Source organism: Protopterus annectens, chromosome 9.part0 (genome assembly GCF_019279795.1).
Source record: "Protopterus annectens isolate FY-2018-M chromosome 9.part0, PAN1.0, whole genome shotgun sequence".
Taxonomy (NCBI): domain Eukaryota; kingdom Metazoa; phylum Chordata; order Ceratodontiformes; family Protopteridae; genus Protopterus; species Protopterus annectens.
The window spans coordinates 1,275,914,113-1,275,927,362 of NC_056743.1; the positions used below are offsets into that span (position 1 = coordinate 1,275,914,113).

General features: G+C 38.2%; 1 protein-coding gene across 2 annotated transcripts in view; it reads right to left on the reverse strand.

The window, feature by feature from the left end:
- SNRNP200 (small nuclear ribonucleoprotein U5 subunit 200) overlaps positions 1 to 13,250 on the reverse strand; it is a 1,344,735-nt gene that overhangs the window by 129,758 nt on the left and 1,201,727 nt on the right. For both annotated transcript variants that reach the window (XM_044084204.1, XM_044084205.1), the window contains one exon: positions 15 to 179. In XM_044084204.1, the coding sequence (XP_043940139.1) occupies positions 15 to 179 (165 nt within the window). The remainder of the gene's footprint in view (positions 1 to 14; positions 180 to 13,250) is intronic.

The following is a 13,250-nucleotide window of genomic DNA, read 5'->3' on the forward strand; positions in this document are numbered from 1 at the left end:
TTAAATATTCTTACCAATGGTAGTGTAATTAATGTAGTAGTAAGCCGCAATCATTCCCAAATTCAGAGGAGCAACGTCCATCTCATCCTCAATACTGATGCACTTGGACTGCTCTAGATCACTCAAGGTTTGTTCCACCAGCTCAGAGAGGTGATCTGAGAGATGCCTGTGAGAGACACCTGCAACACAAAACAGGGGGCACAATTAAAATAAAACTCCAGCTTATGTCAGCTCTTCGTAAAACTCTATTTATATAAACTTTCAATATACAAGAGAACCTTCAATTAAACTGTAAAAGTTTGAAATTTGCTTTTTAAAGGCAAGAATTCCATGGGTAAAGCACACACTTACTCCTGAATAGGTGAATACATTAACAGTTACGCATGCAACAAAAGCTGAGATGCATCATGTCTAAGAAACTCCTAAACTAAAGCAATGACCTGCACTACAAGTGGACATCATAGCCATCAAATCTACCATTGGAATAAGGGACTAGAGGCCGGAGATAAACAATATAAATAGATACAAATATCAAAACTGAACTTGGAATTAAATACAACATCCCAGACACAATATATTACAAACCAAGAGAATTAGACAATAACCCAGCATTAAAAATGGACATCACAGAAAGAGATTTTGCTCCAAGAAGGTAGGTTCACTTGAACCATTTGCTGCAAGAGGTGAAATCTTATTATACACCACTGTAACAAAGGTGACCGGATGCCTTTAATTTACGTTATTGCTTTGACCATGCCACTTCTTCAGGACAGTTGCTCAAACCATCCACCACCCTTTCTGTGGACAAAACTTCTTCAAATCTACTCTAATTCATCCCTGCCATGTATTAAAAAAACTGTGCCACCTTCTCATTTTTTTTTCAAAAATGATGCCCAGCTTGAATATATGGACTCTGCTACTATTACATCTCCAACAACCATTTTTCCACCTTGGAGTACTGACACTAAAAAGGTGTATAAAATGTATCTGTCCTTTCAATAAATGTTATGCAGACATTCTTTATTCCTTTTTATATACCCTTGTTCTAGTAAGCATACAGCTTTGTCACATGCTGTGTGTGTGTGTGTTTATCCCAGGAAGAATTCATGCTACACGGGGTTGGGTTGTTCTACAGGTAAAAAAATCTAGCGGCTATAAACATCCCAGAGTCGAATCATGTAATACATGAAAGCACAATGGTGATGGCCAGAAGTAAGCAGTGTTACAAAGTTAGAAAGGAGGATTCAGGCAGTATAAAGTTATCTTTTGGTCAAACAAGAGGCTAATAAATTAACACAAATATGAGGAAATCCTATTACATGGAGAATAATGGAACTCTGAAAAGGAATTCAAAAGCTAAGAGTAAGGGATTTTAGAATATCTAAGACAAATGGAAGAACAGTGGCATAGTAATCATAAAGACACTTTGGTGGAATTCCCAAATTATATGTCAAATCAAGTAAGTAAAGTGTTCTACCTGAAGGTCAAACACTAAGACAGCGGGGCCAAAAATACAACAATAGTTCTAACTGCACTGAATAGCACATGTTCCAATTAGCAGATAAAAATATACTACTGAATAGTACTTTTACCAATCAGAAGTACAAATAAGTAAAAATAACCACTAGAAACAATAAAATACTAAGGAAAACTGAAATGAGTGTGGAAAAACATATTTGGAGCAGTAATTAACCTTAGCACTGGTCCTATTTTTGTTTTTTGCAGTAATTATTCAGAATAAACAGCTTGATAAACAGATGGAAAATATATTCTAGAAATGAAATGGAGGAAAATGCATCACAGTGAAGCAAGCACTGCATGCTACTGCATAAAAGCCAAGTTACTGAACTGCAGACTGACACCTTAAGTAGTCCGTTGCAAAGAACCTTTGTGAACTGTAACTTCATGGGCTGAACAGTTTAAAGAAAATTATTTCCAGCTGGCAATAAACGACTTTCTGAAAGAATCTCTCTCTTGGATTAGAATGGAAGATCATTCTACGCCACAAGTCTTCTCAATTTGGAATCAGGGACTTATCTCTCTATCGGCTTGAAGCTGGTTAGACTAGACTGTTCTAGGATGCCCTTGCACTGTATAATGAGACAGTACAGCATGTGAGGGGGCAGGGGGCTCTCCTCTTCTTAGCTGAAGATAAAAAACATCAAGGCTGCCTGATCCAGAAGAGGGGCTACTAGAATCACATTTGTCCAATGTTGCCTGCTTTTTATCAGGATTTTGCATATCAGAGGTAGGGGGCACAGAGACATCCTCTCTCCCAATCTGGCTGACAGGGTACTGATTTGTCCACACCTATCAGCAAGAGGAAATGGAGCAAGATCTTTAGTCAAGCAATTTTCAGCATGGCAAACAGATCTACAAAGGGAACACACCACAGATGCATAATGGTTTTGGTGGTGGTCACACCCAAAATTCACGTGAGGAGGTTAGCTATGGTCATGCACAATTTATCTGTTTTGAGAAGAAAGTTGCATTATTGGTCAGTTTTCCATGGCAGCATGCTAATCTGCAAAACTGACAGGACTAAGTACTCCCTTTGTTAGCTGTGAACACCACAATTGCAGTGTTTGTCAAGTGTGACACTTCTCAGCTTCCAAGTCTCTTTGAAAACTTGCACATTACAAATGAATGCAGACATTGTGTGTGTGTGTGTGTGTGTGTGTGTGTGTGTGTGTGTGTGTGTGTGTGTGTGTGTGTGTGTGCTGGTTGTTGACACTATGGCCCCAATGGCCCTGGACTTAATGTGACATTGTGGACTCCCCAGTCAAAAACTGAACTGTGTACAATATAGTGATTCTGACTGAAAAAAATGGCAGATGGATAAATTAAGCCTCTTTTTGCACATTGTAGGGACAAAAAAAAAAAACTCCCTGCATACAGAAGGTTTAGGAGAGGGTCATGTCTAAAGGATGTATGGTATGTATCCAAATAATTATCAGAAAAGTGCTGTTGACTTGCCTATCAATACATCTAGGGTCAGGGATAAAGTACAGTTGTGTACACTTACCATAAGTGTAGATGTTGGAGTGTATTCACCGTTGCAGTCATCACATTTGGGTTATCTGCTTGCAGTAGCCCTCAGTCAGCCTGATTAACAAAGTCTTGGGTCCTGCGTCGGTTGCGGTCTCTTCTTCTGTGACGTCAGGTAGTTAGGGGTATAAAACATGCAGCCAATGCCATTACATCAGTTTTTCTTGACCCAGATTTCAGATGCCCCCTTAATGGGAAGTAAAAAAAAAAAAAAAAATATATATATATATATATATATATATATATATATATATATATATATATAAATATAAATATATATATATATATATAAATATAGACAGACAGATATATTCAAGGTTATACCTCCAATAAAAAAGCAAACACACCAAAAAGCTTTTAAGCATAGTAAAGGAGAGTAGAGGTAAAGCCAAAAAAACAGTGAATACACTCGAACATCTACATTTATAGTAAGTGTACACAACTGTACTATGTTCTTCGTGTTTCACTGTTGCAGTCATCACATTTGGGTAGATTCCCAAAGCTAAGGATGGGAGGAGGAATTTATATAGCATTAGGACCAGCTATAAGCACTGCAAGACTGCAGTGGCAAAGCCAGCTCTGGATTTAGAGAAAATTGGCAAATGGTAATGCTTGGTGAAAGTATGTACAGAACTCCAGGTAGCAGCTTCTAGGATGTCTCTGATAGGGACACCTCTGAGAAAGGCTGTAGAGGCAGATGCAGCCCTGGTTGAATGAGGTCTGATCCTCTGTGGGATAGGTTTTCCATGGTGCTTATAGCAGAAATGAATGCAATGGCCTATCCATTTAGAAATGGTTTGCTTTGAAATAGCCTTCCCCTCTGCCCCTGCAGCAAATGCCACCAACAGTTGTTCAGATTTCCTTTGAGGTTTAGTCCTGTCCCAGTAAAATCTAAGTTGTCTGTGCATATCTAAGGAGTGCAGTATCCGTTCCCCTTTATTCTGTGGATTAGGAAAGAAGGGTGGCAAATGAATGGACTGATTAGGAGCCACACTGGATAGCACCTTGGGCATGAAGGAGGGATTGGTTCTGAGGGACATCCTGTCCACATGAAAGATGATGAAAGGCTCCACTGCCATAAGGGCCTGTAATTCAGATGCCCTTCTTGCTGAAGCGATTGCTAAAAGGAAGGCTGTCTTCCAAGAAAGGAATTTTAAATCTGCACTAGCAGCTGGCTCGAAAGGAGTAAGAGTGAGTTTCTCCAATACAAAGTTAAAGTCCAAGGCTGGAGTTGGGGGCTCTCCTGGGTGGTCTTAAATTTCTGGCCGCTCTGCAGAACTGCTTGAGCAGTGGATGAGAGAAGAGGGGAGGTTCTGTGTTACAATGAGCTGAAATGGCTGAGGCGTGAATTTTGATGGAGGAAAAAGAAAGGCCCTTGTGAAGCATCTCAGTTAAGTATTGTAGAATCTGAGGTAACTTGGGCGCTGCTGTGCTCATATCCCTTGAGATTGGTTCCAGGCACAGAATCATTTCCATTTTTCAGCATAAGATTTTCTAGTACTAGGCCTTCTTGCCTCTAAAATGATATCCATCACAGGTTTACTGAGGGATGGTAAAGGAGAGATTAGGTAATTAGCCAGATTGCTAGGTTCAGGGTTTGAAGCTGAGGGTGCAGAATCTGGTTCTCCTGCTGAAACAACAGGGTAGGGGTCTGAGGCAGGTGCCATGGGGCCAACAATGACACACTGCAAGAGGGGGTACACCAGTGTTAGCGTGGCCAGTCTGGTGCAATCAATATCATCCTTGGTTTGTCCTGCTTGATCTTTAGTAGTACTTTGGAGAGGAGAGGCAAAGGAGGAAAGGCATAAACTGATAGGTTTTTCCAGCTGAAGGACAGAGCATGCACTTTCCAAGCTTGTTTGTGGGGAGTCCTTGTGCAAAATTTGTCTAATTGGTAGTTCTGGGGGGAGGCAAACAGGTCTATATCTGGGCTCCCCCATTTGTTTGTCAACATGTCGAAAGTCTTTGGTTCCAGTTTCCACTCATGTGGGTCCATGAGGTTTCTGCTTAGTCCATCTGCCAGTGTATTTAGTTTTCCTGGCAGGAAATTAGCTTGTAGATGCACTTAGTAGCTCAAGGCTGTGTTCCACAGTGCCATGGCTAGTCTGCAGAGGGGGTAAGAATGGGTAACCCCCTTCTTGTTTATGTACCACATAACAGTGGTGTTGTCCGTCTTTACCATTAATTGTCCTGGAAGAATGTGGTCCTTGAGCATTCTGTACAGCTAACATTTCTTTTTGATTGATATGCAGGCGCATTTGACTTGGGTTCCATTTGCCCTGAATGTACTTCCCTGCCAGGTTAGCCCCCCATGCATAGTCTGATGCATCTGTTGTTAGGGTTTGGGCGGCAGGGGGTAGAGTGAATGGTAGTCCCTTGTTTTAGCATAGGAAGCAACTGGTGAAGAGTTAGCAGCTTGAATTTTGGAAACACCAAAAAGGTGTTTAAAGTAGACAGGTCCACGATAGGACGCCATGAATTGTCTTTTCTGGGGTACCAGGAAAAGTCTTGAGTAGAAACCTTGTCCCTTTTCCTCTTCTGGTACAGTCTGAATAGCCTTTATGCTTGAGAGAGAATACTTGCTTTTGAGTCTCTGCACACAGATTTGGGGGTAGATCTGGCCAACTGTTTGGGGTTGGTAACGTGTGGAAGTAAAATCTGTATCCTTGGGAAACTATAATTAAAACCCATTTGTCCTGGGTAATGAGTTCCCAGTTTTTTGCCTGTAGAGCAATCTTTCCCCCAAAGGGGCAGTCCGTTGATAAGTGCTTGGAAGTTTTAAAGTTAAGTGATTGAGACAGTTTACCATGGGGGAAGTTTTATTACTCCCAGATTTGTAAGTGGGGGACCCCCCACTGCTTAGTCCTGTGCGTACCCTGGGACTGAAGCCTGGGTGTTCTGCTAGATCTGGGTTTGGACTGAGAAGGCCTGAAAGAGGCAGGAAAGTACCAATTCTTAGAGGGCCAATGCCTACTAAATCTTGGAGGTTGTACTTGTAAGAAATCTTTAACAGTTTGCATAGATTTAGCTTTTTCCTCTATCTTTTTAAGAACTTCTTCTGTCTTGTTGTCAAACAGGTGGTCCTGATTTAAGGGAACATCCAGTAATTTAGCTTTAACATGATCTGGCTAGGATTGCTCCTTAAGCCAAGCATGCCTTCTAAGTACAGACCCAGTGACAGCAGCCTTGCAAGATGCCTCTAGTGAATCAAAACCACATTGCAAGGTATGTTTTACAACCTGTTCAGCAGAATGCATTAAAATCCTGTAAATCCTTATTTTCAGCACAATCAGGCATCAACATAATTCTCTGTTTAAGCAATCCAATAATATGCTGCTGATACTTTAACCTATGAAACTGGCAGTTTAAGGTGCTGATGGCCAAGGTTGCAGAAGTGTATATCTTCTTACCCCATCTATCCAGCGCCCTGGAGTCTCTATTAGAGGGGGTAGGATTTTTGGCAGTAGTAGCTTTAATGCCCTTGGGTCCCTGTGAAATGGTCTCAGGATCCACAGTAGGATTTTTGAAAAGGAACTTGTGAGAGTCAGGAACCCTGTAATATCTATCACGTTTTCTGGGAGCAGGAGGTAAAGAGTCAAGGGCCAAGCCAAATTCTGAAAAGGCATCAACAATGTCTGGTACAGGAGGTATAGCTAAAGGCCTGTGCTGGGGCAGAGTAAGAAATCCCTAAGCCTCTTTTTAGAATCAGAGAAATCCTGACTTTACCAATGAAAATGCTCCTTAGGAGTATGCAAGGTTTCACCAAAAGAGAAATCCTCTGGGAGAAAGCAAAGGGAATAGAGTCCTCAGCATCAGAATCCTCTTAGGTAGATAAGGGCAAATCCTGGTCATCTGAGGAAACAGAAATTTCAGAATCCTGGTCATAAGTATCATAAGCAAACTCAGTCCTAGGTCTCAGAGGGGGGAGGTTGGCTTCCGATTAAAGTAATAAGGTTTTCAGCCATTCTTATCATTTGTTTTTTAGGCATAGAGGCCTGACCATGCGGTCTGGGCATCTGTTTTCTAGGCATGGTTCGAATTTTAGGCCTTGAAGAAGAAGATGGCGTCAAGGCCTGAATACACCCTCAGAAGCCAGTGCCTGCACAGCAGCTCTGGAACCATCCAAGGTAGAGACATCTGCAGGTTCCCCAGTTGAAGCATCTTGCGGCATACCGGACGCCGAATGGGTCTCAGTAGAGGCCTGCCAATCTGAAGTAGCAGGTACCAGGGGCTGCGAAAGCGCCTCACTGAGTACCGGCAAACTGGTGACTGGCTTAGGAGAAGCATCGTCGGCAGCTTTGGACCTAGACGGCCTGTCTCTGTCTTTATCTTTGTGTTTTTTCGGAATGTCGGTAGTTGGATGGCTTACCGAAGACATGTCTGGATAATTGAACCGAGCACCAAAATATTTAGAAGCAAAAATATGCCAACGATAGATAGTTCATTGTTTAAATAAGGCACAAAACTGACCGTGAGGTACATCGTGGTCAGGGCCAAGGCAAGAAATACAGTATGAATGAAAATCTCTATGAGGTATTTGCTTTCCACAAGAAATGCAATTATTTACTTTTACGGTCATCGGTTTAGAGCAAGAAAAAGTTTCCCCAACGGGGTACTTCGCTTTTTATTGAAGACTTCAGTTCTGAAACTCGAAAATGAAAATTTCAGGAGTTGGCCAACCGGCAGTTGCGAACTGCTTCTGCTTTGGCCACCGCACGGCAAGAAAGACTGATGTAATGGCGTCGGCTGCATGTTTTATACCCCTGACGTCACAGAAGACGAGACAGCAACTGACGCAGGACCCAATACTTTGTTAATCAGGCCGACTGAGGGCTACTGCAGGCAGATAACCCAAATGTGATGACTGCAACAGTGAAACACGAAGAACATCTACTGCAGCTGTATTAAAATTGCTGCAGGTAAAAGTGTCAATCCTGACTGAGACAGAGCTCCCAGATCTTTGGATGTTCCTTCATTGGGCTGGTCTCTTTCTCGTGCACAAAAACCTGTTTGACAGGTTGGAGAAAGGGTTCAGCAGCCTGAAATATCACTGGCTTCTCTGAGATCACAGAAAAATAGTATCAAGTGTGATTGTGGTATGTTAGCAGCAATGGAGTCTTGCTCAATCCCTATGACTAGCAAATCATTTTAAATAGATCATTTTGCTTTAACTAAGAACAGAAAGAAGTGAAGGAATATATTCCCATCTCTCTATTTAGGCCTATACTACTATTTTTGTATTTTTTTATACTTTTTTTTTTGGGGGTAATCACTATTACAGTGATTCTTGAACTTGAAACATGTATGTTGCTAAACAGGTAGGTTTGGCTGGTCCTTGGACCATCTTCAGCCACAACCTGGGCACAGCAGCAATCACAAACTATGAAAGTAACTCGGAATGAAGGACAAACTGGTGAATACAAAGCTACAATGCAGTACAGAGTTTCATATAAAGTTATAATGAAACTAAGATCCGATAGATATAATATTGATAGTTATGTTAGCCAAACAATCACACCAAGTAAGAAACTTAGTAGTTACAATTTCTTTCATACTATTTACGGTTTAAGAGAATTGTTTTTACATATTTACAAAGTTAATTTCACTTCAGTGCTAAAGCAGACATCTGTTTAACTTTACCAACCATCAGCTATGAAGAAGATTTTTAACCTTTGCCAATGAAGCAGGTGCAGCATTAGATGAGCTATGCAATTAGGCTTTCAATACACACAGTATAATCATCTGGTTTTCTTTGATCATAGAGATGGTTCCATTTAGCCGGCAAATCTTGATAAACATTTCCTCAACAGCAAGTCAGGAAAAGTAGCCTACGAAAATTAAGCATGTTGGCTTCCTAAATCTTAGTTTAAGAAAGATGCATTACTTCTTGTACAAAAGTTTGAAGGTAAATGTGGAGAGCAGTAAAAAGCAAGATGACTGATAACCAGTTTGCCTTTAAAAGGGAGGTGGCACTGAAGCTCACTTGTAGTGTTCAAATGGAGACACACATGCTGATTATCAGGTTTTAAATCTAAGTATTTTTGAGAGCAGTTTAATTTAATAATTAAGGGGGCAGCTCTGATTCAAACGCTGTGGCAAGTCACAACTGTGTATTAAAGTAAAATCTCTGTGGTATCCCCGAAGTCTCAAACAACCCACTAAACCAGTACAGTAGGTCCAAAAACAACTGGGTGACTGTCACAGGAAGCCCTTATCTGATTAACATCTTAGGTGAAGCCCCATCCTTTATTTACAGGAAGGGCAGGAACATTAGAAGTTTTGCTGAATTTAAACCTAGGCTATATGACAGGAACACTAAAAGATGTGAACCTAATTGTACATTTTGTATATTTATACAGGAAGGTGAGTTTTTATTGCCCATATTTAAAGAAAATCATCAATACCATTGCAGGGGGTGAATGTAACACTACAAAAGTAATTTACAGGGCACAGTGCAATGAATGTGATGCATTTTATGTGGGCAAGACTGTAAATAAACTTAAGCATAGGATTTCATGTCATCTGGCAGAAATCTGCTCTGAATGTAAAAATAATGCACTAGCCAAACACCTTGCTCTTCATAAAAGACACACAGGTTTTAAGTATCTGTGTAAAAGGATTTTCGACTGGAAACAAGACTGTTTATACTGCTTGGATTAATTTTAAATACTTAGTAATTCTGTATAATATTTCAGATTATATATTTTGTATTTTTGTGACTTAGCACAAGTTTAAGTTCGCTTCTTCTACTAACATTATCTGATCTGATTTACAAGAAGTGATTAACTGGATATACATGGATTGAAAACCTTCCACAGAGAGAAGTTTCTTATATACAGCTCAAAAAAGTTTAAAAACATACCAAGTAATACTTCTACAGTTAAAACATCAGGAAATATTTGGTTTAATTTAAAAAAAACAGGGTAAAGCAGTCAAGAAATGTTCTTTTAAAGTTAAAGGTCACTAGTTCAAGAATGTTAAATATGTCTTAACGCAAATCAGACTTAAATGTAAATGCTTCAACACATATAATTCAACATAATGATTTAAATTGTAGTATAGTTTCAAATACAAATGTTCAGAATGTAATACATGTAATTCAAAATATAGAATTATATTGCAGTATTAAATATACAGATGTCAACACAGTCAACATACATAACATGAAGTAATGTGAACTGGAGATGTTGCCTGCATCTAGTTTTTTTTCAGAATCAAGTGCAAACAGTGCACTAAGGAAAAATAGGAGAAATCAGAGTGCAAATTTTAGTAAAGTAAATTCCAGTAATCTGTCACTGTTTAAGGTTAAAAGAAATGACAATATTTCATTGTTTACAAACAAATCAACTTCAGATATATATAATATAGATCTTTATTAAATGACACAAATGCAGTTGTGTCAGGATTTAAAGGGTCAAAGATTACAGCAGCTAACAGTTCAAAGTGTAACAGCTCTATACTAGGTATGAACATGTCATTAAGAGTTATATGCTGTTTTAGACTTCAGTGACAAGATTTGTGGAAATGTACAGATTTTAAAAAATTGGTTGCGAAAGGAACATGCAGATTTACGGGTTAAAGATAAAATAAATTCCACTTCAGCTAATTCCACTTCAGCTGACACAGCTGAAGTGCTCAGAAAGACATACTGGGTGTGGCCAGTTAAAAAAAAAAAAAAAAAAAAAAGGGTAACCATATACATCTATTCCTTGTAAGGTATATCAGAAATAACAGTCAAATTAATTTGCAGGATAAAGGGCTTACAGTTACAGACTTGGCAAATGAATTTTTTTGTATTATTGTTTTGTTTAGCAGTCATTAGTTAAGAGCTTTGCATTAAAGTGTTGCAATGCAAAAACAATATATTAATATACACAGAGATAAAATAATGTTTACATTTTATATTCTGTAAACTAGCAAAGTCAATGCTACATTGTAAAACTGACAATACAGTTAAGAATTCAGATCCTGTGTATAAAAGAGTACATCATGTAATCAGTTTGAAACTGATTATGTTTCGTACAGAGATGGCAGTTTGCCAAGCACATCAGATCAGATTACAGCCAGCCTAGCAAACTGAATTAAAGACAGTACTAGTTGTCGCCTCACAGTAAGACGCTGTCCGGTTCGATTCTCAGCTACAGCTTCTTCTGCGTGGAGACATGCGTGAATGGGCGTACCTTCGTTGAAGGTTGTGCATCAGGGCTGGTAACTCGGCACGTAAAAATCAACTACCAATCATTAGCGGACCGGAGTTCCACTGTGGCGACCCCTAACCGGGAAAAGCCGAAAGACTCAACAACTATATGCCATAAGGCTGTATGGCAAAGATCAATTTAATGCATTTACAGTTTTACTATTTATCCAAAAAAATTGTAGAGACAGTAATAATAAATTCTTGCAGCATTCAGTACTATTGAAAAGTTAAATGTCAGCTAAAGAAACGGTTATGGTGAGACAGTAGGTGGAGTTTCACTCACAGAACAGTAAGTTAAAATCTAAGGGTCACGAGAAAAAATGTAAAAAGTTAAAACTGATTTTATACAGGCGCAGAAATGCAGTGTTACATTGCTATAATTTCATTTGAGGTTATCAGTTTGCTTACAGATTTGCAAGAGTTTATTAACAGGAAATGTTTATTTCATGCAGAAAAATGTAAAGTCAGCACAGTAAGCAGTTCTATCAGTTTATAATTGTTAAAGATGTAAATGTTATTTTAAGGACTGGATACTAAATACAATCAAGAATTTTAGCTATCCACTGCACAAGAATTGAAAAGAACAGGTTTAAAAGGCCTAACTATAAAAAGGACACCAACATTAAAGCAGGCCTTCCTTTAACCTCATCAGTGACTGGGACAATGCAAAGTAAAATTTGGCAAGAGCTGTTGTGCAGACGTTGACTGTCTATTTCTTCAACGCTGTTTAAAGTTAAAATGTATGAGTTAAAAGCAAGAGCAAGTATGTATGTTTTCAGACAACTGTACAACAGTACTAGTTTTCAGTCTGTGTTCAGACAATAAAAATGTTCTCATGTTTTCAGGCAACTGTACAACAGTACTAGTTTTCAGTTTGTCTATGGTCAGACAATACTGACAGGAAAACAGATTTCAGTTATATTTTCAAACAGTTACATAACAGTATTAGTTTCAGTTTATGTTTTTATCTATGTTCAGGCAATACTGACAAATAGATATTAATAGTTTAGTCTCCAGAATATAACAATAACAGATTTCAGTTCATCTGTGTTCAGGTAACACTGTCAAAATGTTTTCATGTTTCAGACAATTAGTCAACAGTACTAGTTTCAGTCTATGTTCAGACAATACTTACATAAAAATGTACTAATATAACATGTACCACTTTCAGTTATGCTTTTATCTGTGTTCAGTTAACACTGGCAAAATATATTATTTTAGTATTAGTTTAGTTAGCTTCCAGAATATACACAGCTATTTTAAATGTTCAATATACGGTAATGTAAATTTCAAGTCAAGATTCAGAATATGACATTCATACTCAGTCATGTGTTCAGTATAGTACATTTCAGTTAAACCTAAGAATATAAAAATAGTACTCAGTTACTTCACATTATTCAGCCATTTGTTTAAGGGTAAAGCAAGATAATTACATTATTTAGTCATTAGTTAAGGGTAAAGTAACAGACTTATTTGTAACAGGCTTATTACATTAAGGGTAAGTGACATAATTATTTTTACAGGTTTATTAAAATAAGTTATCTAAATAATAGGTAGTAATAGTTATTCAATATACTCAAGGTATAAAATGGCGGGCTTAATTTGTTAATTAATTTACAAATTACAGTATACTTTACATAATTAATTATTGTATATTAGTCAGAAAGTTAAAAAAGACACCAACAGAAAATGCAAAGGTACAGACTTTACAGACAGTATAGGTTTTAGTAAACTACCATAGCTCATAAATATTCATAAAATATTTCAGGCACAAATTTAGGAGGCATACATATATTACAGCACATAGAAGTTAAAAAAGATAAGTAGCATTATAGAGCAAATATAAATAAAAATTTATAGACAAGTTAATACAGGATGTGGTAATTATGCTTTAAGACTTACAAAGTTATCTCTTTAGTGTAGATTTCAATTAGTCTTCAGAAAATAGCCATCATGCTTGATAGGCTATACAATAAGAAACAGTACAATGTTTAAAGATTTAAAT